This window comes from Takifugu flavidus, chromosome 1 (genome assembly GCF_003711565.1).
Source record: "Takifugu flavidus isolate HTHZ2018 chromosome 1, ASM371156v2, whole genome shotgun sequence".
NCBI classification, from domain to species: domain Eukaryota; kingdom Metazoa; phylum Chordata; class Actinopteri; order Tetraodontiformes; family Tetraodontidae; genus Takifugu; species Takifugu flavidus.
In genome coordinates this window covers 11,892,521-11,917,713 of record NC_079520.1, presented here as the reverse complement: position 1 = coordinate 11,917,713, position 25,193 = coordinate 11,892,521, and the positions used below count along the sequence as shown (strand labels likewise).

At 45.1% G+C, this 25,193-nt stretch overlaps 3 protein-coding genes across 4 annotated transcripts; 2 read left to right on the top strand and 1 right to left on the bottom strand.

Annotated features, from left to right (window-relative positions):
- The first annotated feature begins 4,710 nt into the window (after positions 1–4,710).
- LOC130522667 (amyloid-beta A4 protein) lies at positions 4,711–14,610 on the top strand. 2 transcript variants are annotated; one of them, XM_057027261.1, is made up of 18 exons: positions 4,711–4,967; positions 7,187–7,354; positions 7,430–7,559; positions 7,652–7,764; positions 8,023–8,213; positions 8,295–8,518; positions 8,678–8,845; positions 10,084–10,217; positions 10,618–10,692; positions 10,977–11,135; positions 11,349–11,477; positions 11,571–11,670; positions 11,778–11,845; positions 12,064–12,199; positions 12,271–12,324; positions 12,426–12,517; positions 12,595–12,741; positions 12,825–14,610. In XM_057027261.1, the coding sequence occupies exons 1-18, from the start codon at positions 4,908–4,910 to the stop codon at positions 12,924–12,926; spliced, it is 2,250 nt and encodes a 749-aa protein (XP_056883241.1). In that variant the 5' UTR covers positions 4,711–4,907; the 3' UTR covers positions 12,927–14,610. The 2 variants fall into 2 exon arrangements, with proteins under 2 accessions (XP_056883241.1, XP_056883250.1); XM_057027270.1 differs by lacking the exon at positions 8,678–8,845.
- Positions 14,611–14,666: 56 nt separating this feature from the next.
- On the bottom strand, positions 14,667–19,324 carry gabpa (GA binding protein transcription factor subunit alpha). Its single transcript, XM_057027296.1, has 10 exons — positions 19,153–19,324; positions 17,539–17,658; positions 17,278–17,422; positions 17,069–17,153; positions 16,733–16,957; positions 16,455–16,649; positions 16,304–16,360; positions 16,024–16,146; positions 15,603–15,795; positions 14,667–15,400 (listed from the first exon to the last, which is right to left on the bottom strand). Exons 2-10 carry the CDS (start codon positions 17,613–17,615, stop codon positions 15,178–15,180), a joined length of 1,323 nt encoding a protein of 440 aa, XP_056883276.1. The 5' UTR covers positions 17,616–17,658; positions 19,153–19,324; the 3' UTR covers positions 14,667–15,177.
- An 829-nt stretch (positions 19,325–20,153) lies between these two features.
- Positions 20,154–23,244, top strand: u2af1 (U2 small nuclear RNA auxiliary factor 1). Its single transcript, XM_057027311.1, has 8 exons — positions 20,154–20,301; positions 20,920–21,007; positions 21,790–21,856; positions 21,960–22,009; positions 22,194–22,292; positions 22,415–22,548; positions 22,810–22,902; positions 22,984–23,244. Exons 1-8 carry the CDS (start codon positions 20,258–20,260, stop codon positions 23,102–23,104), a joined length of 696 nt encoding a protein of 231 aa, XP_056883291.1. The 5' UTR covers positions 20,154–20,257; the 3' UTR covers positions 23,105–23,244.
- Positions 23,245–25,193: the final 1,949 nt, after the last annotated feature.

The window sequence follows — 25,193 nt, the reverse complement described above, 5'->3', positions numbered from 1 at the left end:
CTCAAAGCCTTTGAGCTTTGATCATAAATGGCTTTAATATTCACACAAAAAACTCTTTATAGTAAAGTGTTGCTGCTACACCTACATACATTAATCATTAAGGGTTAAGCTGAAAAACCACGATTAAACGAAGACAACTCATTTCTCTCTAACTGCATAGATTTTTGATTCAGAATCAGATCTGCCGCCTCATTCTTCGATCCTTCCACCGAGCATCACCCTCTAAGATAGACAAGCTACGTACTGACGTACACACTTACAAAGGTAAGTAACTGTGAGTTGATGGTTGGGATCAAGTTGAGCTCTGCTGGCAACTCTACCAAAGTCTAAATGTGTTCAATATAAATCAGATTCTGCTAATGTGGTTGTGCTTCTTCGTGTCAGTGCAGACTCATGCGCGGGGCTCGTGCACATGAGCTGGTTTGATGCAAGTAACAGAGAAACGGGTGGGGGCGGGGCTTGTGTAGCATGTGCCAGCCCCTCTTAAACTGTAGCCTAACTCGGCCTTGCTCACGCCCCAATGATTGGCAGGGGCGTGAGCCCCTCACCTGTGCTAGTCTTGGCTGGGGAGGGGGCGAGGCGGAACTTTCCTCTTTCTCCAGGAGGCTGGAGCAGCAAACGGATCTGTTAATAACTTTGTTTGAGTGTGTGTGGTCATGGCAGTGGCTTTTGTTGTTTCTGCTTCAGGCTGCAGAAGATGGGGTGCTGCTGTAGTACTTCTTCTGACGAGTGGAGTGACAGTGACAGCGACAGCGACAGCAGTCTGTCAGACTTCCCACCCTACATTAGACGGAGCACGACGACGGTGGAGCTGAAGCAGCACACCACCGCAGGAACCCAGCATGCATGCTTGGATGCAGAGCTCAAAGGAGACAGCGGTGCACCTCCTCCTGAAACAGACCCTGTTTTTTTCCCAGCACCTCCTCCTGGACCAGACCCTGTTTTTTTCCCAACACCTCCTCCTGGACCAGACACTGATTTGTTGCCACCACCTCCTCCTGGACCAGACCCTGTTTTTTTCCCAACACCTCCTCCTGGACCAGACACTGATTTGTTGCCACCACCTCCTCCTGGACCAGACCCTGTTTTTTTCCCAACACCTCCTCCTGGACCAGACACTGATTTGTTGCCACCACCTCCTCCTGGACCAGACCCTGTTTTTTTCCCAGCACCTCCTCCTGGACCAGACCCTGTTTTTTTCCTAGCACCTCCTCCTGGACCAGACCCTGTTTTTTTCCTAGCACCTCCTCCTGAACCAGACACTGATTTGTTGCCACCACCTCCTCCTGGACCAGACCCTTTTTTTCCCAGCACCTCTTCCTGGACCAGACCCTGTTTTTTCCCCAGCACCTCTTCCTGGACCAGAGACTGATTTATTGCCACCACCTCCTCCTGGACCAGACCCTGTTTTTTCCCCAGCACCTCATCCTGGACCAGAGACTGATTTGTTGCCACCACCTCCTCCTGGACCAGACCCTGTTTTTTTCCCAGCACCTCCTCCTGGACCAGACCCTGTTTTTTTCCCAGCACCTGCTCCTGGAGCAGACACTGATTTATTGCCACCACCTCCTCCTGGACCAGACCCTGTTTTTTTGCCAACACCTTCTCCAGAACTGTCTCTACCGAGTGAGGTCGATGTGCGTCTGACCACAGTATCCTCATTGGATATCGGTCAAGAAACTCGCCGTGGATCCACCGAGTTTGAGTGGCAGGACAATGCAGAGCTCAAATGTCCATGGCTTCCAGCAAATTCACGCATAAGGAAAATCCCGAGCCGAGAAGAGGGCGATGGTCCCTCTGTCCCAATTTGTTTTTATAAACCTGAAGACCTTGGCACCCCGAGACCTGAGCGTCAGGACGTTGGCACTCAAACTTTGCCCCCTGGTGCTTGTGAAGATGCTTCCACTCCATCAAAGATTCACGCCGTCTGTCCTGAGCAGCGAGGGATGGCTGAAGGGGGCAACAGCAGGGACAAGCCGAAGGGAATGGTGTGGTCCCAGAACACACCCCAGGCTGAGTTCCCCCAGACGGGCAGCAGTGTGCACATCCCAGGGCCAATGTTGGAGCTCCAGCCCTCCAAGGCTCAGAATATTCAGCCAATGTTAAATCGGTAAGTTTATTGTCCCCACCCTCGCTTGCACTTTATTTCACTTGCGGAGCACTTGGTAACACCTGAGACTTGTTCCTCTTCAGGAATGTAGAGCAGAGTCCAAAGACCAAGACCAACGACCAACCAGCTCCTCCACCAGGACAGCAAGTAAGTTTTGGGTGTTTCATTTTTAATGCTTAATTTGATGCTTGATTTAATTGTGTCCATTCATGTTACTCATTCATAAAGTGAATGCCCCGATTGGTCATAGACACATCAACACTTATCAGCAAAGACCCCTGACAGGACAAATACCTCAGGTCATAGCAGACCTGTTGCAAAGATGCTCATGGTTTGAAACTAAATCCTTGTGCTCTGACTTTTCAGGTGGGCTCCAAACTGACCTACGCACAGGTCTGTCGGATGCCACCGCGTAAGCGTGCCCCTATCCCCAGAATCAGCTGAGACTCGCCGTTCACTAAAGTTGAGATGTGCGTGGCTCTGAATGGACCACTAGAGTTCATCTGCAGAATAAGCTGACAGAAGTCTCTGCCTGAGATCTTCCACAGCCAAGAACCCTAGAGTGCTATAATATATAACAAAGTCCATCCATGATTAAATTTATATCTTCAAGGATTATCTACATTAATCCGGATAGATAATAGAAAAATATATTAAAATAATTAAAAATCATATCATTAAAATCATTGTTGTGCAATCTGTGCATTTTTTGTCATTACCTTACTCTGATGACTTGTACTGAATGGAATCAGCCAGGGATGCATAGTCCGGACAGTAGCTGCTTGTTCTTAACGATGAAGTGACCCGGAACGAGGCTTCGGTGGCTGCCTTTGCTTTTGAAGTCAGCTGGGAGAAAGAGATTTTAGTTCCTTCACCTTTCTCCTTCTCAGATCGCTTTTCGGAGGGAAGTTAGTATCGTAGCTTTTATGAACAGTCCGAAAATCCTGCTCCACATTTCCCTTTTTTGGTATAGTGATGGCAGACTGGCAGATGAGGCAAACGCATTTTGAAAGTGACAAAAAAAAGTCCACCTCCCATTCTGTATGGAAATGGTACGGTTTTGGCTTTTTACTTGGTCCAGCTCCCCCACTCATTTTTATATTCTTTAGTTCAGAAGAAATAAATTGGAGGCTAACTCACTCGTTTGCAAGAACGCGCCGAAGTGTCAGCTACATGTGCGCATGCGCAGTCACCCCTCTGTCAAAAAAAGCATGTGATCGATCCACAGCACCTCCGTGATCGACCGGTCGACGCACTGGGCACCCCTGCATTAAACAATATGTCAGCTCTGCGGTCAAGCCAACCAGGACTCCGGCAGAAGCAGAAAAGCCAGCCGACACTCGAATTCCACTTGCTCTGTGTATACGAGGCATTACGGTAAATGTTGAGCAAACGGCAGAATTCAGAATTTTTCTGAAATTCAGTACAGAATATTCCTGGGGTTGTTTATTATCAGCGTGAAGTGGAATCATCCTGTGACCATTTCCCCAAAATATGAAATATGAATGTTTCCAACATGTTTTCATCATCCCCAAAAGTACTTGTTACGGAAGTCTTTTTTCACTTTGGTATAAATATTCATTGTTCCGAGTTTCAGAATTACTGAAAGAAAGAAATTCAAGAGTAAACCGATTCCGTTGTTCTCAGCATTTACCGTAATGCCTACCGTAATGCCTCGTATACACATTTTCTGCTTCTGCCGAAGTGTTGGTTGGCTTGACCGCAGTAGTGTCAGCTACAGTTGAACATTTTAGATTTTATTACAAGGTTATATGAAGGGCATGGTGATTTGATCCTCTAAGACTCAAACTGAACTTCCCTAGCTTTGCAAATGACCTTGTAGACAGAACATAGTCAACAAACAGCTTTAGTTGTTTAACTGCTCTGTGGCCGAAATTCAATTTATCATCTAAATGTAGCAACACAAAGGAATTTCTATTGCAAAGTCTCCACCTCCTTCCACACCCCTTCTGTAAGTCAAAGTCAGGGAAAGTTACAAGATGTAAATCTGTGTAATGTGCAACGTTCTGGATTTTTTAAAACAAAAGATACATCATATAGGAACTTGATTTAAATGTGAGTGTTATCACAGGATAAACCACCATCACCAGAAGATAACAATAAACCCTGTTAGACTTTAGCAGTTTTAGAATTATTGTAAAAACCAAAAACAAATCCTAAGCCTTCTAATTTTAGTGGATTTTAGAGATTGTATGAGAACAATTGAAGTTGCATTGTTTTGTATTCTAAAATCTATTTCAAGTGTTTGAAATGCCGGACCAAATCCTTTCTTTTTTTGAGACAGAAATGCAATATTTACCAGTGCTGCAATAATGACATAATTACTCACGAACGCTACGAAGGTGTGAAGATATTAGACAATTGAAAATAAAAATCTGGCTCATAGAAAGTAAGCAAAGAAATTCACAAAGGTTGGACTTAAATGTCAGCATTTTGCTAAGGAAAGTTCAACTTCGACACAAAGCTGGCGCAAACCAAAAAAGCCACTAAGAAATTTACACGAACACACACACACACACACACACACACACACACACACCACACACACACACACACACACACACACACACACACACACACATTCCCCACCCCCATCCAGCCAACACCAAATCCATCCCTCCAGCTCGGCTCTACAGCACCGCCGCCGTCGGGAGCTAACCAGGGAGGGACCTGTGCGATCGGGGCTTTTTGGGCGCAGCGTATCACCCGCTTGGCTTCATAACATCTATCAAATCGGGAATTTGCGGACATTCGTGCTGGATACCGAGAGGACGGAATGGGGGAGACTACGGCGTTCGTGCTGTTACTGGTGGCGACCTTGACGCGTTCATCCGAGGTGAGTCCAGCGGAGAGATTCTGGACGCGTGAGCGACTGTGGATGAGCTGTTCCGGGCTGCGTTCCAGGCCTGTGGTCGGTTTACACCACAACAGCCGTCAGATGGACCTCGGCGGCGGGTTGAGCTAAAATTAACCGCTGCTGTGATCTGCTGGTTTAGATGTGGAATCATAGCTCATTAAAATCACACCAAAGGTTTGAAGCCTGCGTAACAGCGCTGCTGCTAACGCGCAATAACGCTGTAATTACGCAGCTTTGGCCGGGGCCGGCATTTATTGCATTCGACGATCTAGTTTGTCTTGTGGAAAAAATAAAAGTGATGTTATTTCTTGAAAATACGCGGTGTAAAAACGCGACAACTGCGTAGAATTAGCATAACAAGCAGTGTCGGCGATGCTGCCAGGGCCTGTCGTTAGATGGCAGGGATTGACAACCTGGTTCTGGACAGGTTTCCCACTGTGATTTGTCTTTTTTTACGCCTAATAACAATAAAATAAAGGATGCGGACGCCGCTGTAATATTAGCTATTTAAAAAAAAAAAAATACAACAGGAACATAGGCCACCTAAATATGTCGAACCGGGACTAAAAGCTAACGTTAGCACGCTGCTCCAGAAAACAGACAACAGATGTCGCCGACTGGATTTACGGGTCTGCGTCAAATATTGGATCAATCCTGAGCTCATCAATGTCGTGCATGTTTATTTTGTCTCCGATGCATATGCAGGTTCACATGTTTCTCTCCGAATAAATGTGAGACTTATGGGGACTTTTAATGCTGCTGCTGCGCGGTCTTGGCTCGCTGGTCCTGTGGTTAAAGGGTGGATTTTCCTCAGCATATTGCATAAAGGATACGGGCTTATTTAATTGACACCAGCAAGATGGCGGCTGTAGATCTGCTGCTTTTGCTTCTTCCAGAGAGGGAGAGGGAGGGAGACAGTGAGAGACAGAAAGAGATAGATGGAAAGAGAGAGAAACAGGCACACAGATACTTGGTTTCGGTCCAGATGGAAAAGAGGCGACAGCATCTCAACTGCACAGATGCAAAAGGTGCAGATGGAGCCGACACAGGCTGCACATCTGAAATAATCTTTTCCCCTCACCCCTGCTCAGTAAACAACAACAACCAAACGCCTTTTTCAGGTTTCCCACTATCTTCCTTTGTGCTGTAGTGTAAAATTTCTCTTCACATGACGCAACACTCTTTATTTTAGGTCGCATTTCAGAGGTTTACCCCAAAAACACACATTGCACAGCTGTGCTTATCCTGGGACAATAGTCTTGTTGTATTGTGGTTGCCAATATTATTATTATGCTTACATTTACTTAGTTTAGTTTAGATCATTACCATTTGCATCTGATTTACCATTTGGTAGTTCTACTTTTGTGGCAACCATTATTAAGCTGCACACATCCCGACAGCTCTGCGGCAGTTTTCCCAGGTTCATTAGTATGATAGATGAAATGGTTAAACTGGTTATCACTGTGTGATTAATAGTTATGGAGGGGCTTAGAGGTAGCAAATGTTCCTTTGCCTTTAATGGTTTTCCAATGAACGTTACTGCAAAGACATCTTGTAGGGACACCTGCTGAATAACTAGATTCTATAGCATTTTCTTTACTCTTTAGTTCTGATCTACATGTCGGTATTTAAGTAGAAATTAATAATTTTTAATTTTCGATTTTGCTTTAATGATTGTGACTATAACCGCATACCTACAGAATCAATATGCTGATCTGAGTGGCAAATTTCTGCAAAGAGAAGAAGCAGTGACAATTATTCAAGTGACTGCAGCCTCGTCTTTGTCTCCAGCTTTTTCCTCCATGATCAGCATCAATCGTCAAGGAAAACGTGCAATTATGACACGGTTCGGCTGCAGTCCTAATCTTTCTGGTTTATGATATCAATGGCGGTGAAAAGCACTTTCACAGCTCATGAATATACTAAGAGGAATTTAACTGAAATCACTCTTTTTTTGTATTGATAATTTAGACATGATTTAATTTGTAAAAGTACATTTAAAAAGTCAATCAGCTTTGTTCATTCTTGATAGCAAAGTTTCTACATACAGTTGTTTGTGAAAGTGAGTAGACAATTAGACTTCTGATTAACCCTTTGTTGTCCCACCTTCCTGTCTGTCTGTCTGTCTGCCTGCCTGCCTGCCTGTCCGTCTGTCTGCCTGTCTGTCTGCCTGTCTGCCTGTCTGTCTGTCTGTCCAGATACCGGCTGACGACACTGTGGGCTTGCTGACGGAGCCCCAGGTGGCGATGTTCTGTGGTAAGCTCAATATGCACATCAATGTGCAGAGCGGAAAATGGGAGTCCGACCCCACCGGCACCAAGAGCTGCCTCAACACCAAGGAGGGCATCCTGCAGTACTGCCAGGAGGTATTAAAACAGACGAGTAAGAACAGATGGCGAACAGGTGGTCATGGAAGAAAGTAATCTGGGGCTTTTCTCCAGGTGTACCCAGAGCTGCAAATCACAAATGTCGTGGAGGCAAACCAGCCCGTCAGCATCCAGAACTGGTGCAAGAAAGGCAGAAAGCAGTGTCGCAGCCACACACACATCGTGGTGCCGTACCGCTGTCTGGGTAAGCAGCTTCAATGACACGCGCACAGACCGTTGTCCTACGTAATTACGCCACGCAACATCACCTGTGTGTCTTTTTTTAATATAATATAGTTGGGGAATTTGTGAGTGACGCCCTGCTTGTTCCGGACAAATGTAAATTCCTTCATCAGGAGCGCATGAACCAGTGTGAGAGCCACCTGCACTGGCACACTGTGGCCAAAGAGGTGAGCGGCGTCTTGGAATGTTGTGTTACTGATAGGTTATCCTTATAGGTGGGCTTTATCTGGTTTTCCACATTTCTCAAGCTGAATAATCGGCTTTTCTTCCTTCTGTCCCTCGTTGCTCAGAAACATCAACATCACTAAAGAACTGTCCAACCACCTTGATGCTCAGACATTTTATATGAAAGAACTGAAATGAAATCGTACTGTGTGGTTTTATTGTTAAAAGGCCTAACAAATGCTGTCTTTTCTGATTATTAGTCCTGCGGAGACCGCTCCATGAATCTCCATGACTACGGGATGTTGCTGCCGTGTGGTATCGACCGTTTTCGGGGAGTAGAGTTTGTCTGCTGTCCAGCCGAGACAGAGCAGGAGACGGACAGCTCGGAGGTCGAAGGGGAGGAGTCGGACGTCTGGTGGGGCGGGGCTGAGCCAGAATACTCGGAAAACAGGTCGAATGTGACACATGCGCTGCTGAGGTTTCAGAATGATGCCTCAGAAGCCTAACTGGGAGACACCTCTGCCCCCTGCAGCATGCCGCGCACAGCCGGGGCTGAGCCCGCCAACACCGAGCAGAGCGCCGATGTGGCTGGAGACGCTTTTGAGAGGGACGAGAACGGAGATGGTGACGAAGATGAAGAGGACGACGAAGACGTTGACACGACTGACGAACAGGAGAGCGACGAGCGCACTGCTAATGTTGCCATGACAACCACCACCACTACGACCACTGAATCAGTTGAGGAGGTTGTTCGTGGTAAGAACCGGTTATGCACTCCTTTTTCTTTTTGCACCTTTTTCACCCTCATGTTGTTTTGTTACAAACATTTAAGCTTTATGTTGTCCAAGAAATCCCACGTGTCGTGTCTTTCATGCATCATTTGGTATTTTATTTGCCTGTGCGCACATGCCTCAGCGGTGTGTTGGGCCCAGGCTGAGTCAGGCCCCTGTCGTGCCATGCTGGAGCGCTGGTACTTCAATCCCAAGAAGCGCCGTTGTGTTCCCTTCTTGTTTGGGGGATGTGGCGGGAACAGGAATAACTTTGAGTCGGAGGAGTACTGCTTAGCTGTCTGCAGCAGTTCGTGTAAGTTCCAGGACTGGGGCTAGGAAGTGTCCCCACTGAGAGCCTGACTGCTGTCCCAGGCTGCTGCAGACCATGTCTGTCTCTTCTCATTTTCCTGAGTGTGTCATGGCTCTTACCCACTTGGAGTGTCTTCACTTTCATGGGTACATACTTTCATCTCTCATCAGCATCAAAGAAAGCAGTCAGCAACTAGAGACACGAAACCTGTAAATCTTTCTTTGAAGAAAATTCCTATTTGATAGACATTTACTGTGTTTCTTGTATTAATACCAAGGAAGCCTAAAACTGTTAACATTTGTCAAATTCTACACATAAACAACCAGAACTTATAAAGAATTGATGGTGACTGTTAAATTTGCAGGTTTTGCAGTTTCATAGATTCATTTTTTACTTCATTTGAATGCTTTGGCTTGAATTATAAGGTTTTGGACTTTTGAGCAGATTTGTTGTCCATGAGGTAAATTTATAGGTATACAATTAAAATATATATATAGAAGGTAAATGAATATTGCCAAAGATACTCTGATACTTTCCTTGTTGGAAAGGAGCCATGACACTCTGGTAGCGACACGTCATTGAATCGCTCTTTTCATTGTGTTCTAACCAGAAGAATAACTAATCATCTGGCATGTAGATGAGGCAGTATAAATACCGACTCTTCAATGTGTTGTCTGTCTGCATGCACATTTGTTCTCCCATGTTACTGCAAGCCTGGCAGCTGCAAGGCTTCATGTCCATTGCTACATATCTGGAATGTCATGGAAATCTAACAGCATCACCATCGTGTCTAAACCAGCTGATTGTGGACCGCCATAGTCCTTGTGTGTTTGGGATATGGCTGGGTTGTTGTTTCAGGGTAACAGGTTCATTTACTGTTTCCTCGGTAGTGTTGCCTCTGCCCTGATCCTGACTCTGCACTCTTCTTATCTACAGCCTCCCACGTTAAATACAGACATGCTGTATGCACAGCACTGGGAAACTAATCCCCCTTTGTCTACAGATAACCTGCCTGTAATACTGGGATGTGTGTTTTTCTTTGTGCAGCCTAACTCACACTGTCTAAGTTCAAGTAGTATTTGTGACTTTTGTGTTTTCTAATGCAGAATTTCAAGTAACTCAGCCTAGATTCTCTAGTGTCAGTGTTAGCCCATCATGCATCCTTTATACTTTAGTTTCATTCTCCACTAAATCACTCTGCTGCTTTAATCCTCTGACCTATATATGGATCCTCCCATTAGTGCCCACTGTGGCCCCCAGTCCTCCAGATGCTGTGGATCAGTATCTTGAAGCTCCCGGTGACGACAATGAGCACGCTGACTTTAGGAAGGCCAAGGAAAGCCTGGAGGCCAAACATCGTGAGCGGATGTCTCAGGTACGTTCGTGATTTAGAGGTAAAGTGTCAGAATGATCCCTGCCCAGAAGTGGCCATTATCAGCCCCTCCACATGTAACTCTTTCTGACTGGTGATTCCTGGATATCTTGCTCTACATGCCAAGGCCACGTGGCTACTGCCATGTCTTCCGTAGGAGGAGCTCTCTGACTTTGTACCTACTTAGTGTTCAGAAGTCGTTTAGGTTTCACCTTCAGCGGATTGTGCTGAGTGCTACTGTAGAGTTCTGCAAGAACCATAAATCAGAAGCTGGGAACAGAAGTGGAGAGTTAGTTATTTGAGGATCTGTCGAGATTTTGGACACATGATTCATACATAGCTACTCCACTATATGACCTGAGCTCAGAGGTGGCGATTCAGTTATCTTCTTCTTTACATTAAGGTGATGAGAGAGTGGGAAGAGGCAGAGAGGCAGGCCAAGAATCTCCCTCGTGCTGACAAGAAAGCCGTCATCCAGGTAAGCAAAACACAGATTTACTGGCATCTCACCCTGTGAAGGCAGTAAACGTAGGAGCAGGATCTTGAACAAATCCTTCAGATTTCATTGGATTGTGTAAAATCCAATAATGCAGTCACGTGCGCCTCCCTTCCTGTGTTGAAGGTCGCATACTGGATCTGCCTGCGTACTCCCACCTGCAGCCAAATGCTTGAGAAACTCTTATGAAAATGTTAGTGTAGTTTCAAACCCAGGAAACTCTCAGAATGGGCCGTTGTTCATTCTTTAAACTCTGCCATGTGCAGCACTTCCAGGAGAAGGTGGAGGCTCTGGAACAGGAAGCAGCGGGGGAGCGGCAGCAGCTGGTAGAAACACACATGGCACGAGTGGAAGCCCTGCTCAACAGCCGCCGACGCCTGACGCTTGAAAATTACCTGGGTGCCCTACAGGCCAACCCCCCACGGGTACGCACACACACACACACAGGGACAAAACACGTGGGAATGTTCAGTAAAATAGCACTTTTATCAAATGTGGCATCTGTAAACGTGGCAGTTTATAGGCAAGTTAAATCAGATTTTCTATACTTTTCTCCAGAAGTTTAAAACCTACCAGCACATTACACACAAATTTATAAGGCCAGTGTAATAATCAGCATAATTCACGGCGGCCACCAGGCTCGTCAGGTGCTGAGCCTGCTGAAGAAGTACGTCCGTGCGGAGCAGAAGGACAGACAGCACACACTCAAACACTATGAGCACGTGCGAACCGTCGACCCAAAGAAGGCGGCACAAATACGACCTCAGGTAAACCGTCTCACAGACCGAACCATAGCTGTTATAAAAGGACTCGACTTCTTCTGCTGCCTGAAAATAAGCGTTGCTGCGTCGTCTTTCTAGGTTTTGACCCACCTACGTGTGATCGATGAGAGGATGAACCAGTCACTGGCTCTGCTCTACAAAGTCCCCAGTGTTGCCAGTGAGATCCAAAACCAAGTCTGTACGTGTCACTCTGGCTAATAGACAGCAATAACCTGATATTGTAGACCTAAATGACAAGAAATTCACCTAATTGTCCGTGCTGTGTCAATCTGCTTCTTCTACAAGATGTGATTGTCCAGAGAGTCCAGTCAGAGCTGTCTCAGCAGGTTTCCTCCCTGCAGAGCGAAGGACAGGTGAGTCGGTGCAGTCATACGTGCCTACGCTGCATGACTTATGTTCCATACGCTGATAACGCCATGATATCACACAATTAATCATACATGGCCTGAAGTGGAAGAGAGTGGTGAAAGTAAGAAATTTAGAGATGAGGTGTTTTGAACTAGAGGTATGTGCAGAGATCCAGCAGCAGGATCAGACTGCAAAGATCCGGTTGAACACTGTGTGCCCACAGGTGGACGGCCTGGTGAGTTACGGTAACGACGCTCTGATGCCAGATCAGGCCTACAGCTCTGCCCCTATGGACACGGACGTAGATGGACCCGGCTCCATCGACCCTGAGAGCAACCAGGCTAACACACAGAACCACGGTAGGACACATTCCCACTGAGATGCAGCTTTACCAAGTGAGGTGAGGTACTCATAACTGATTTTCCCTCAGTTGAGCCAGTTGATGCTCGTCCAATTCCAGACCGAGGGCTGCCCACCCGACCTGGTAAGGGTGCAGGTGTAACCAGATGCAAATACAACATTCTATAAAGGACAGAAGTCATTCCGGTTTTTATTCTCTCTCTTTGTGTGATCTGTTTACTTCAGTTTCTGCCCGGAAGCCAGAGGAGATGCCAGAGGTGCGGACGGAGACAGATAAGAGACAAAGTGCTGGTTATGAAGTTTACCATCAGAAACTGGTAATTACTGACGTGTTCCGACACGAGCTATCAGGCAACTGTTGCTCGTCACATAACGGCGTCGTCTATCCCGGCAGGTGTTTTTCGCTGATGATGTTGGCTCCAACAAAGGTGCCATCATTGGACTTATGGTGGGAGGTGTTGTTATAGCAACTGTCATTGTCATTACCTTGGTGATGCTGAGGAAGAAGCAATACACCTCTATTCATCACGGCGTGATCGAGGTCCAGAACTATTTTCCCACCCTTTGGTCCGTCGATCCACCAGAGGTATTTGGGCGTTCTGACTCTGCTGTCTGTGTTGGCAGGTGGACGCAGCAGTGACGCCAGAGGAGCGCCACCTGGCCAGGATGCAGCAGAACGGCTATGAAAACCCCACCTACAAGTTCTTTGAACAGATGCAAAACTGAAGGAGTGCTCGTCCGTTTTTAATTCTTTCCTTGGTTCTCCACTTCAGGCTACCACAAACTTAGGCTCTCACCCCGTTTATGACGTTAAAAACCATCTTACACGTATCCTGTAATCGGTCAGACGGGGGTACTGTGTTCCCCCTGCACATCTGCAGCTGCTACAGCTCCAAATGTTCGCCCTGACAAGCACCCTGCTGATGGTGTGCACGTTACTAGAGAAAATATGTAATCCCGGGCTGCCCCCATCGCTCCATCTCTCTCAAGCTGTCGAGGTGTCCCTGCTCTCAGAGGACAGCTGTGCTGTGTCTAACATAACAGTGGGGGGAGGGGCTGTCAGCACCCCTTCGGATCAAAAGTCCCTGGATAGGTGTAAAAATTACCTCCCAAATCTAAATTTAATAGCAATTTGTGTTGGAATTAAGCGATACTGAATGTTTTGTTCCCTGATTTTTAATGTGTAATATATAAAGACAGATCAGCTGTAAGTTAATGTAGTGCATGGCAGTATTGATGACAGATACCCTATACTGTATGTTGGGCTCCACGCGAGGGGCCCGCTTACTAGATATTTTAGCAGGATTGTACATTTTCTTAATGTCTTCTTTGTGATCTTGTGATATGAAGAAGAAAAAGATTATTCAGAATCCGGTCGGCTTTGTCGTACACAGACTTGCTTTTCCTGAATCTTGACTCGCTACGCTCATCTCCACGCTTCACCGTTGTGTTAGCTGCATGGGCAAAAAAAAAGAATCTCTATATGTAAAATATGAAGTGGTACAGTATCCGAAAAGGAAGATAACTTTGTTACTGTTTGCGTTCTATGCACTCTGTAATTATGAAGTCTGATTATCGTCACTGATTATTCTTACTGTTCCACAGCTCCTTGATGCAGGGTCACCTGCCGCTGCATTGTGGGCGCCTCTCGGATTGAAAATAGAAGTGAAGTTTTTCAGAATAGAGGGTTTCTGAAAGTGTTTTATTCCAGGTGTCATTCCAGACTGTCTCGATTGTAAATATTTGGAAGATGGATGTCAGAGTTTCATCATCAGTCTCCGCCTGTTCCATCGCCTCCCCCCTCGCTCGTGTCTTTCTTACTCTCGTACGTCTCGATTATCCTGTCAGCAATATTGTACAGTGCAGCTTGTTGGAGTATTAGATGAAAAAAGGAAACAAAAGAAAAGAGGAGTAGACGTTTTCTATATATATTCCCACCTCCTCTCATTCCCTCACCAAATGTCATACACTATTTTTCTACATTACTTGTGTATACATGTACAAACCTTATTTTTGTCCTGTGAATATTTCTTTACCTTAAAAAGGTGAAGACTTATGACGAACACAGGGTGTGTGATTACTGCATCCACCATTAAGACCCATTTCCCTCTTAACTGATTGGCCACCTCCAGTAAACATGAATGTGACATATCTTGTGCATTTTTACCACAGAATATCAACACATATCACCTCTTTACTCATGATTCCCACATGTAAACACTAAAGCTCTTAATCAGGTGAATGTTTGGAATTTGTATTTATGCTCACTGTGGGTGCCAGAAGGATTTAAAGTGTTTAAAAAAAGAAAAAGATTTCTTGACTTTCCTGTGTGTAGTGAAATGAAGCATTTGCATAGAAAAGGGTTTATACACTCACAGTACCATGAATAAAGTTTGAATGTATATAGCTACGGCGTTTGTCATTTCGAAGCTTTTTCCTCTGAAAAGATGAAATAACTCAGCAGCCTTATGAAAATGCTTGTTGCTTTATTCCCTCTAGTGGACGGAAAAAGGTCCAACAGGTCTGGGAACGAACAAAATCAAATACAAAACTGGCCCTCTATAAATGGAAAATATGAAAATACACTTTACACTTGCATCTATCAAAAACACAAAGTACCGGTATATACAGTGGAAATTGGTCTAAATTACCAAAGGAACCAAATTAAAGTCCAGAACTGAGTTTTCTGTCACTCATTCAAGCAGTCGTTCTGCCACGTGCACACACCGTGGATTAACATCGTTCCTGTCGTCTCACATTCACTCATGAACACACTCTTTGTTTAGGTGAGAAAAAAATCTTTCAATCTGCAAAGCCTGTATAAACAATAAATGCATTTATCTGCCCTGGCCAGCACTTGATTATCCCGCGTCCCGGAGAACCCGGTCACGGCCAGGGAGGTGTTTGGATATCTGATCGCTGCAGGAAAACAATGGTTTGGCATCTGGGGGTGGTGGGGGTGCTACCGTAGCATCCTTCAGCTGTCCTTGTCTAGTGTTGTGGTGGCCAGGGTCACTGTGGTAATGGGCTGGCCCATGCCGTGAATCTGCATGCGCGTCACTTTCTTCTGTTCACACTCGCTTACCAGGGCGTTGAGCTCGGCGGCGCTGTAGCCAATCAGAGTCCTCAGGTCGCACACAAACTTGTAGACGAAGCGCTTCCCCTGCACTTTGCTGATCATGTCACCGTCGTAATAATACCTAAACGGGGAACAGAAAATGACTGTTGAGCCGTTTCTGGAGTCGCAGAAAACTACAGGAAATTTGTTATCCAAGAACAACATGTGTGTGCGATCCTGGTGTTTAACAACTGGGATCTTTGTGTGGCCATAAAGCAGCATGTCCTCCAGTCCGAGGAGGCCACGCGTCAAAATGGAAGTACGAGAGAAAGCCAGAAACACACCTCAGAGCTCTGCTGAGTTTCTCATAGTTCATTGTGGGCTTGTTTTTGCGTTGGCCCCATTTCTGGGCCACCAGCTCCGGCTGGTTGAGTTTGAACTCGCCCTCTTCTCCCACCCAGGAGATGCAGTCTCTCGCATCCTTGTCGGTCAGCAACTCCAGCAGAAACTGCCACAGCTGGATCTGACCATTGTTGCCTGGCACAAGGACATTTGTTAAACTAGCATTTTACATTTTTAGAAACACACAAACAAATATTCAAAAATGTTGTTGAAGTTACCAAATAACCAACAGAACTGTTGTAGCTTTGAGTTCAGTGTGTGTTCATGTATGCACACACACTTGATTATTTAGATCTAAAAAACATTGGGCAGCAAAACTAAACTAATTGGAGGAACAAACCCAACGAGCATTGTCAGCCCTACCTGTGCGGTTGCCGGGGGAGCTGCGCTCTTCTCCTGAAATGCGCGGAGCTCTGGGCCCTCGACTCTGTTTCAGCACCTTGATGGCCGTGGGCGTGTTGACTTGAGTCGGAATGATCTGCACAGCTGTGGTTCAAATGGAAAAGTTAAAAAAGTGAAGTCATCAACTGAGAGGTTGTGTTGGATATAGCGGCGTCTCTGTGAGAATTCTGTGCGGCACAAAGGGGGGGGGGAGAAATCACTCGATGAGTCCAGTTCAGAGTAGAGTGTTTTTGACACTTACGTTGATCAATGGTGACAGTGGCGTCCCCCCCGGACTGGTCCTGGCTTGCCAACACATCTAATATAATTAACAGGGAGACAGAACTTCATGGTATTCGCGGCGTCTTGTGGAAAAGTGTGATATCAAACTGGTAAACGAGCGTCTGACTCACATTTGCGTAGCAGCTCCAGGTGACTCCACAGGATTTCTCCATTTGGCACCTTCTGAAGGAACTCCTCTTGGCTGAATGAACAGAGGTCTCGACCAGGGATGTGAATGCTGCCTATTTCCATCTCGTCAATATTGAACTCTTTCATGACCCACACAGCCCAGTGGATCACCTGGTCAGCTGACCAGAGGACAGGATCTGGAGAGACCGAGGAATCTCGTACACCGAGGACCATGTTTGTTTGCCTTGCTGTTATTGAACACGCCACTCTTATTTCTCACCATAAGGTATTCCCAGGCGAACCTGTTCTTTGCGGTAGCCTTCCAGAGCCGCGGCCCAGCGTGTGACCTGTTCGGATGCCTCGTCAGACAGACCAGAGCGCTCCACGGCAATGAGCTGTCCATCCTCCACCAAGGCTCCCTCTTCTCCCGCTGCGTCTGGGTCTATCACCACCTCTACTGTTTCTACAGGCTTCACAATCTCCAAAATGTTTAATTTCTCCTCACCTGGGAAAGAAAATGAACTGTGAAGCCAACATACATATATCCAAACTTAAGTTCACAGAAAAACAATTGTATACACTTCTGTGTACTGTTCTTCTGGGCATTGGGGTGTACCTGGTTTGGTGATAATCTGCAGGCTGAGCTGCACTGTACCGTCTGTCTTTACTCCCTGATCAAAGAGGCTGTGGTCAGGGTGAAGCTAAACGTACACAACGGACAGAAACATTCATTCATTTGTTCATTGTAAAACAAATACGAAACAAACAGCAAAACTGTAAAATGCATGTACTAAATGATGTTATACCACCCGCATACATCTTTACCTGGATGTCCTGCAGACAGATATCGTAGGCATCCAGTGCTATCTGGATACGTGGCTCCAAAAGCTTCTTCAAATTTCCAACGGGCTCATTAATGTCGATGTCTTGTTGTATCAAATCCGAAGCAGTGATGTTCTGCTCCTCAACACTGAGAGGGAATTAGGAGAAATATGTAGAATTAGCCTGTAATATGTCATATGTAGGTTATTAAGTATGAACTCGTGCCTTTCAGCATGCACTTTACATCACTGCCATGCTGCTCACCCTTCCTCCAGGCACGCCTGCTTTTCCCGTTCATCAATTTCTATCTCAATCATCTCTTCTGTGTCAGTTTTAGACATTCTCGTTCACGCAGAGGTCGATTTGCTGCTGCTGAGAGGTGCCCTAGCAGTTAAGAAGAGATTTTCAGAGTAAATATAGATTATAGTGGCATGATGTAAAGAATATTGTGACATTAGGGTTATATTTGCCCAACTCCAATAATGACAGTGTTTACTAAAATCAAATTTTTCTGTCTGGACATTGGTCCAGTTCATAAACTAAACGTGAGAACAGAACACCTATGTAGCAACTTACTGAAAAAAATAAAAGCTACCTATATATATATTAAAGTTTAAATAAAAATAATAAAAAGACAAATGTATTTAAGTGAACAGAGACAGCCTAATGACACATAAGCCTGAAAAGTGCATTTTTATTCTTATTAGTTCATTCCAACTAAATATATCATTGTATTCTGGTGAAGTATGTGATTGCATGGGTATTTCTAGACTCCAGTTTCCAGGTGTGAGGAGATGATGTCTTCAGGACTGTCAAGATCCAGGATCCAGGCTCCAGCTCTCCTCTCCTCTCCAGGCCTCTGAGCCTCGACTCGCCATTGGCCGTCAGGGACAGCTCGCTGCTACCGCTGCTAACATTAGCCTACTCGAGGGCGAGGCTTTGGCGTATAAAGGCCAACGGATAGGCCAGAAGTTAAAGGAAATCCTGACCAAATTGACCCACAGACGATAAACACTTCCAGTAACACGAGCGGACGCCCATTTCCCCCCCACACGGCAGCATACGGGGACACATTCGAGTGGGTCAACAGTGAGAAGTTGGCCCCAAATATGTGATCGAATGAGCGGCGAGGCGAGGCAGCCCGGTCCCGAGCGCTGGTCCCCGCGTACACAAGCACGGTTAAAATGGGATGCGAACGCTGTTCGGTGTGGGGATTATAGCGAACTTTCCTATATCACACTTTAAATCGGAGCGTAGAAAACTTTTAAAACGGAAATAGAATAAACGGAAACAAAACAGCATAGGGCAAATGGAAAGGAGCCGGAAATCCTGGCCAAGGTTCCAGCGCGGAGACTTCCGAGAGCAGCCGCGACCAATGTTAACACGGAAAACCAGCACTTTTGGGACCCTTGAATGGTGAAATACCTCGAGGGGACGCTGGATTGAACACAAAATCCAACAAGACCCGTGGATTAAATAGAAGTTCCGATTCTCCTGGATATATGCGAACCGTGTGTTTGTGGGCGGACGTCGTTTAGCGCCTGCCTAGCCGTACTGTTAGCAACGCGGCTAAGCTCCAACTTCTGGAATCGAGTTTGCCCCTATATCCGTTGAGATTTCTGTGTAATAAGGTTACGGGAAACCACGACGGGTGTAGTTGTGTTGTGCAAACAGGGACGCTTTGTGCCAAAGCTTTCTTAGTATAGTTTTATCGCGTGTCATCACTGCGTGTAATGTCTCATAGGGGCAACAGCTAGCTAGCTACCAAACAAGCTAGTGAGCAACAAAATAGCGGGAAGAGTCCGAGCGCGACAAACACACTCATAAAACGACCATCATACTCTTTTCCTTTTACTTATATGTTCGGCGTGTCCATACCTCTTAAAGCGGTGAATGGCGCTGGACTGTGTTCCACCTAGCTGTGGGAGATGAGCAGCCAAATATCATAGAGTGTAGTTGTATCATGCAAGTTTTTGGTCAACACACAGAAGAGGAGGGCGGAGACTAACTGGCAACATAGCGAACGGTGCTCAGACCTAACTATGAACAAGACGCTTGCAGGCTTGAATGTGTTCTTTTACGGCTACATGGCAGTTTGGGATCATGCCTTTTATGCTGAAATGTGCCAAGGTGTGTTCAATTACCATCGCAACGTGGCGCCTGACTCTTTAAACCAGCAAAGGTCTGCAGACGTCCCCGTGTTACAGTTGGCATAAGACACCAGTGCTACTGCAAATAAACGCATATTTCTGTGGTGGATATGAAATGTTGGGTCGTTTGTTTCATAAATGCACATGTTGTTTACATAAAGCGCGAAACGACACAAAGCATTAAGGGAGGCCCACGCCTTTTGAAGTCATTATTGTGGCGAGGATAAGAGCGAAGTCCCCAGGTTGCACCAGCACAGGCCATAAAGATCTCCCTCGATTTATAGATTTAAAAAATATGAGTTTTGTAAACGAGTCAAGTGTTGTCTTTTTGGACACTTTTTTTGAAACATTAAATTGGGTCCGATTTCTCAAAAAATAAGCACAATTGCATATGTAAACAAAACAATGGTAACAAGACTTTGGAGAGCAAAAATAATGTCAGCAGTGTTTTGAGGGTACTGTGTACTTTTAAGACAAGTACGCAAAATAAAAACATTCATGGAATTGTGGACCGAGTGACGGCACATCTGGAACTGGTAAATACAAGGGGGAAGGAAAGGTGTCGATCACGAAAAAAACCATGATATTTACATGATAATTCACAAATTAGTATACAACACATTAAAAGGTGTCTTAAGAGTCCAACCAAGGCTATAATAAGGGGCGGAGAATTCAAGCAGAAAGAGAAAGTGCTGGATAAAACTAATGTTAGAGGGAGATTAATAATAACGCCACCGATCTGGTCATACACCCTCCCGCCGGTAGGTGGCGGTAGGCAACTAGAGGTTGATATTACAGTCCGCCTTGACTCCATTAGAAAAACCGAGGCAAAAATGGCGGAGTACTTAGCCTCAATTTTTGGGACAGAGAAAGATAAGTAAGTAGTAACCGTGTATTTTAGATATTATTTCAGTTTGTGTTCTCGTTTTTTCTAGTCGTGGAGGCGTATAAAAGAAACGCAATGCATCGAATCGAACGTGGAAGTGCCTCTCGCCCATCAGTGTGCCGAGTGGCTGTTGCTGCGCTAACTTAGCCGCTAAACGGAACCTCATCCATTTAGCATGAAATGAGTTATTGTTCGTCGGATCTTTCTTTATCACATTCGTTAAGCGCAATTTGAAAACTTAGCTTTTGCGAACAAATGAGAGCGAATTAACTGATCCATGTCCCGAGTTCATTGCGCGTTTAACTCCGTATTAGAACACGTTTTTTTTGTATCTCCACAACTGAACCACACGTTGTGTTGGACGAGAAGGACGCGAGTGTCTCAATTCCCTCCTTTTCTTCGGGACTCATTTATTAACTTTTAACCATCCAAATCTCTTATCTATCACTGAAGCAGTTTCACAGTCGAATAGATTATCTTTAAAAGTTAATGTGCTAACAACAACGAACTGAATTCGCAAAAAAAACTCCCTTTAGTGCATTCGATGTATTCTTAATTCATTGTTATCATCAGTAGCATTTTTGAGATTTTTCTCCTTCTTCTTCACAGAGTCAACTGCTCATTTTATTTTAAAATTGGTGCCTGTCGACATGGCGACCGCTGTTCCAGGTTACACAATAAGCCAACATTCAGCCAGGTGAGAGATCCGGTTTTACTTCTACACCTAAAAATTAATTTCAGCTCATTATTTCTCAGATGACGGACAAAATGTCCAAAAACTACATAGAAGGGTTCATACTGACAATATATATTTGATTATCTTTTACTACATTTCCATCATTCAAGCAGCACATTTTGTTGGTTAAAGCCAGATATTTTGGAACCCCCGAGTAAACAAATAAAATGCTTAAATGATGTTGTGACGGCAGGTCCTGGAGGGTGGGTAAATGTGGTCCTGGAGGGGGTTGGTAAATGTAGTCCTGGAGGGTGGGTAAATGTGGTCCTGGAGGGTGGGTAAATGTGGTCCTGGAGGGGGTTGGTAAATGTAGTCCTGGAGGGGGTTGGTAAATGTAGTCCTGGAGGGTTGGTAAATGTAGTCCTGGAGGGGGTTGGTAAATGTAGTACTCGAGGGTTGGTAAATGTGGTGGGGGGATTCCAAAAGATGATCTGATTCAGTCAGAAATCAATGGGATTTATCTTCCTGTAAGACATTGACCTGAAAACCCCATACAGATATGTTCTGTATACTCTAGTTAATACTCAGTCCAATAGAAAACTTGTTTGTGAGCTTGGAATGTGGAAATGTCCATGAAGACATAAAAATCCTGCGTTACGAAGAATATTAATATTAAGAATTATTCAAATCAGCTTTATTAAAATATTTTTTATTGTACAAAGGGCTATGGTTTGATTCCCCTATGAAAGATGCAGCATATCAAATAATAATAAAGAATAATATTGAACTTTGTTTGGTTTCAGACAATTGCTCTCCTGAACATTTACCGGAACCCCCAAAACAGCGCGCAGTCTGCTGATGGTCTGACCTGTGAGTGTTTGACTCTGTACCACAGTGGCCTTTATTTTAAAATAAAACAAACTAACTAACACACTCTCTTCCTTATACATTAACTGTTTTCTGTTGTTTTTAGGTGCTGTCAGTGATATGCAGATGCAGGAGCATTTTGATGAGTTCTTTGAGGTAACTTTTATGTCCCATTCACCTGGGTGGGCCTCAAACGCCTCACAGTGACTGTGTTATTGATGACATGGTGATAACTCAGTCATGTAATGTGTAGCATGCATACGCAGAGACAACACACATTTTCTTAAAAAGCAAAGCATATCACAATAGAAAGCTCACTTATTCCGCTCTGCCCAACCAGGAAGTGTTCTCTGAAATGGAAGAAAAGTATGGAGAAGTGGAGGAAATGAACATATGTGACAACCTTGGTGACCATTTGGTGGGAAATGTGTATGTGAAGGTGAGTGTTGCCTTATATTCCCACACAACTGTGATCCAATAGATTCATCAACTTGGATGCATCACAAGTGAGGTGTTTTTTTTTGGTACTTGAATAATATCTCTCTCGGTGTTACTTTGTAGTTCCGTAACGAAGAAGATGCGGAGAAGGCTGTGATTGATCTGAACAATAGATGGTTTAATGGACAACCCATCCATGCCGAGCTCTCTCCGGTCACAGACTTCAGAGAAGCCTGCTGTCGGCAGTATGAGATGGGGTGAGTTCTATACGATAGTGTCGACCTCAAAGAAACAGCCGATTGTGAATATTCTATGGATAAGACGTGATCCTTTTGAAATCTGAACGGGAACTCAAACCTCCCTGGTGTTTAACCCCTGTAGTGGGATTGACCCTTGCTCATGGGTGTCAGTAAGGGCACCTTGGCCAGATGTGTCGGCAGCCCACATCATCTATAGAATTTGTCACATCCTGGTAGTGCTCAGTCCACCACAGCTTCTGTTTGTGTCTCCTTTGACAGAGAGTGCACCCGTGGAGGGTTCTGTAACTTCATGCACCTGAAGCCAATCTCTCGAGAACTGAGGAGAGAGCTCTATGGCCGCAGGAAGAAAGGGTAAAACTACATCATCTGCCGTGCACCTGCTGCCCAGGCAGTCGTCTTGTAATGCTAACAAACTCCTTTTCACCTCCGCAGCCGTCACAGGTCTCGCTCCAGGGAAAGACGATCTCGCTCGAGAGACCGAGACAGAGGCAGAGGGGGCCGTGACCGCGAGAGGCGCCGCTCCAGAGACAGACCACGTTCAGGGCGATTCTGACCTGCCCAACATGACTAATTGTCCTTCTCATGTTAGCCTAAGGCTTTTATAAAGTTTGTACCCTTCCAAATCCATTTGTGTATGAACATTTTTTTTTTTTTTATTGATGTTCGCTTCCATTAAACATTTGAAATCATCAACCAGACCGTCTCAGTCAGGATGTCGTGGGGTCTTTAAAGGTATTAACACCTGAACGATTGATTTTGTGAAAATTACAGCCCTTAAAAAGTCTTTATTGCAAGGTACTATTTTTTGGGGTCTTCAAGCTTTGTCCGAATAATTTAACTGCTAAAATTATACATGAATGTGTTTTATTTCACCGTGACTATTGAAAATAAGTGATTGGATCTCCTTGGACCCATGCACCTGCTTGTCACGTTGCTCTGGCTCCTGGAGGGAGATGTCTGACTTTAAGAACGACTAAATCCTGTCGCCTCCCATAACCCGGGAGGCCTATTGTATGTTTTTTTTATGAAGATTAGCATACCCCTGAGCGGTGCTAGCCACAAGACTGCAGCAGAAGATGTCCATTGCCTTTCTGTCCTCCAGTACAGGATTCACCTGGAACAGCTCCGGTAGAAGAAACGCACTACTTATAGCTCATCTTGTTCCTTGGAAATGTGTTATGGACACACTGGACAGATGATTTGGGGGTCAAGTTGAATTCTCTGTAGACCGTTTACCTTTAGCTAGTTCTTGCTTTAGAAGTGGCTCTTTTAAAAAAAACAAAAAAAAATAAAATAATTGCAAGTAGTTAAGGATTGTACAATGAAGGAATTTCCTAAAGTTGGATTAAGCACTCCTACGGAAGACTTGAACAGTCTCTACCTGCATGGAAATGGTTACTTTCATCCGTCACACCCACACTGCAAGCTTATGAGATGGAATTTGAGCTGCTACTCATTCTTTTTCTCTGAAAGAAAGCCTGAAAACTGGAGACCCTTTAAAGCTGCTGTGTGAGACCAACGGTGGCCTGTTCCTTCTTTTGCATCTCAAACGCTCTCAGTCAGATTTTGTCTCCTCTGACAGACTGGTAAGTGGCCTACAGCTACAATCCACAGAAATACATTGTACCTCTATAGATCTTTGCATTAACTTAAATCAGTGCTTCTCAATTATTTTCTGTTACGCCCCCCCTAAGAAGAAGAAAACATTTTGCGCCCCCCCGCCGTGACTATAATTAGTATCATTTGTCTATGAAATTGAAAAGAAAGAAAGAAATATAGACCAAAGCGGGATGATTGTTGCCAATATTCGGCACGTTTTGGCCGAAAAAACTCAAGCGGCTGATCAGCGTGACTGGGGTGTAATGTCTTTAAGTGAGGGTTAGGGTTAGTGTTAGGGTTAACCAGGGTTAGGGTTAACCAGGGTTAGGGTTAGTGTTAGGGTTAACCAGGGTTAGGGTTAACCAGGGTTAGTGTTATCAGCGTGACTGGGGTGTGATGTCTTTAAGTGAGGGTTAGGGTTAGTGTTAGGGTTAACCAGGGTTAGGGTTAGTGTTAGGGTTAACCAGGGTTAGTGTTAACCAGGGTTAGGGTTAACCAGGGTTAGGGTTAACCAGGGTTAGGGTTATCAGCGTGACTGGGGTGTAATGTCTTTAAGTGAGGGTTAGGGTTAGTGTTAGGGTTAACCAGGGTTAGGGTTAACCAGGGTTAGGGTTAGTGTTAGGGTTAACCAGGGTTAGGGTTAACCAGGGTTAGTGTTATCAGCGTGACTGGGGTGTGATGTCTTTAAGTGAGGGTTAGGGTTAGTGTTAGGGTTAACCAGGGTTAGGGTTAGTGTTAGGGTTAACCAGGGTTAGTGTTAACCAGGGTTAGGGTTAACCAGGGTTAGGGTTAACCAGGGTTAGTGTTATCAGCGTGACTGGGGTGTAATGTCTTTAAGTGACGCCTTCATTTATTTGGCTTCATGCTGTCCTGCCAACATTTTTAGACACAGTAAACACACCGGTCTTTCCTCGTCTCCCACCGTAGTCGCAGTGAAGCCAAGCGCTATAAACGCTTCGTCATATTTCCTCGTCTAAGCTTTCGGGAGACTTTCGTATGTCTCATTATCTCCGTCTCTCTCCGCCTTTCTTTTCATCACTGTT

Coding starts and splice junctions, on each gene's coding strand:
- LOC130522667 (XM_057027261.1), top strand. CDS start 4,908: ATGGGGGAGACTACGGCGTTCGTGCTGTTACTGGTGGCGACCTTGACG. Junction 4,968..7,186: donor CCTTGACGCGTTCATCCGAG/GTGAGTCCAGCG, acceptor CTGTCTGTCCAG/ATACCGGCTGACGACACTGT. Junction 7,355..7,429: donor TCCTGCAGTACTGCCAGGAG/GTATTAAAACAG, acceptor GCTTTTCTCCAG/GTGTACCCAGAGCTGCAAAT.
- gabpa (XM_057027296.1), bottom strand. CDS start 17,615: ATGTCTAAAACTGACACAGAAGAGATGATTGAGATAGAAATTGATGAA. Junction 16,958..17,068: donor GCAGATTATCACCAAACCAG/GTACACCCCAAT, acceptor TTTCTTTCCCAG/GTGAGGAGAAATTAAACATT. Junction 15,401..15,602: donor AAACTCAGCAGAGCTCTGAG/GTGTGTTTCTGG, acceptor TTCCCCGTTTAG/GTATTATTACGACGGTGACA.
- u2af1 (XM_057027311.1), top strand. CDS start 20,258: ATGGCGGAGTACTTAGCCTCAATTTTTGGGACAGAGAAAGATAA. Junction 21,008..21,789: donor ATAAGCCAACATTCAGCCAG/GTGAGAGATCCG, acceptor GTTTGGTTTCAG/ACAATTGCTCTCCTGAACAT. Junction 22,010..22,193: donor ATTTTGATGAGTTCTTTGAG/GTAACTTTTATG, acceptor CTGCCCAACCAG/GAAGTGTTCTCTGAAATGGA.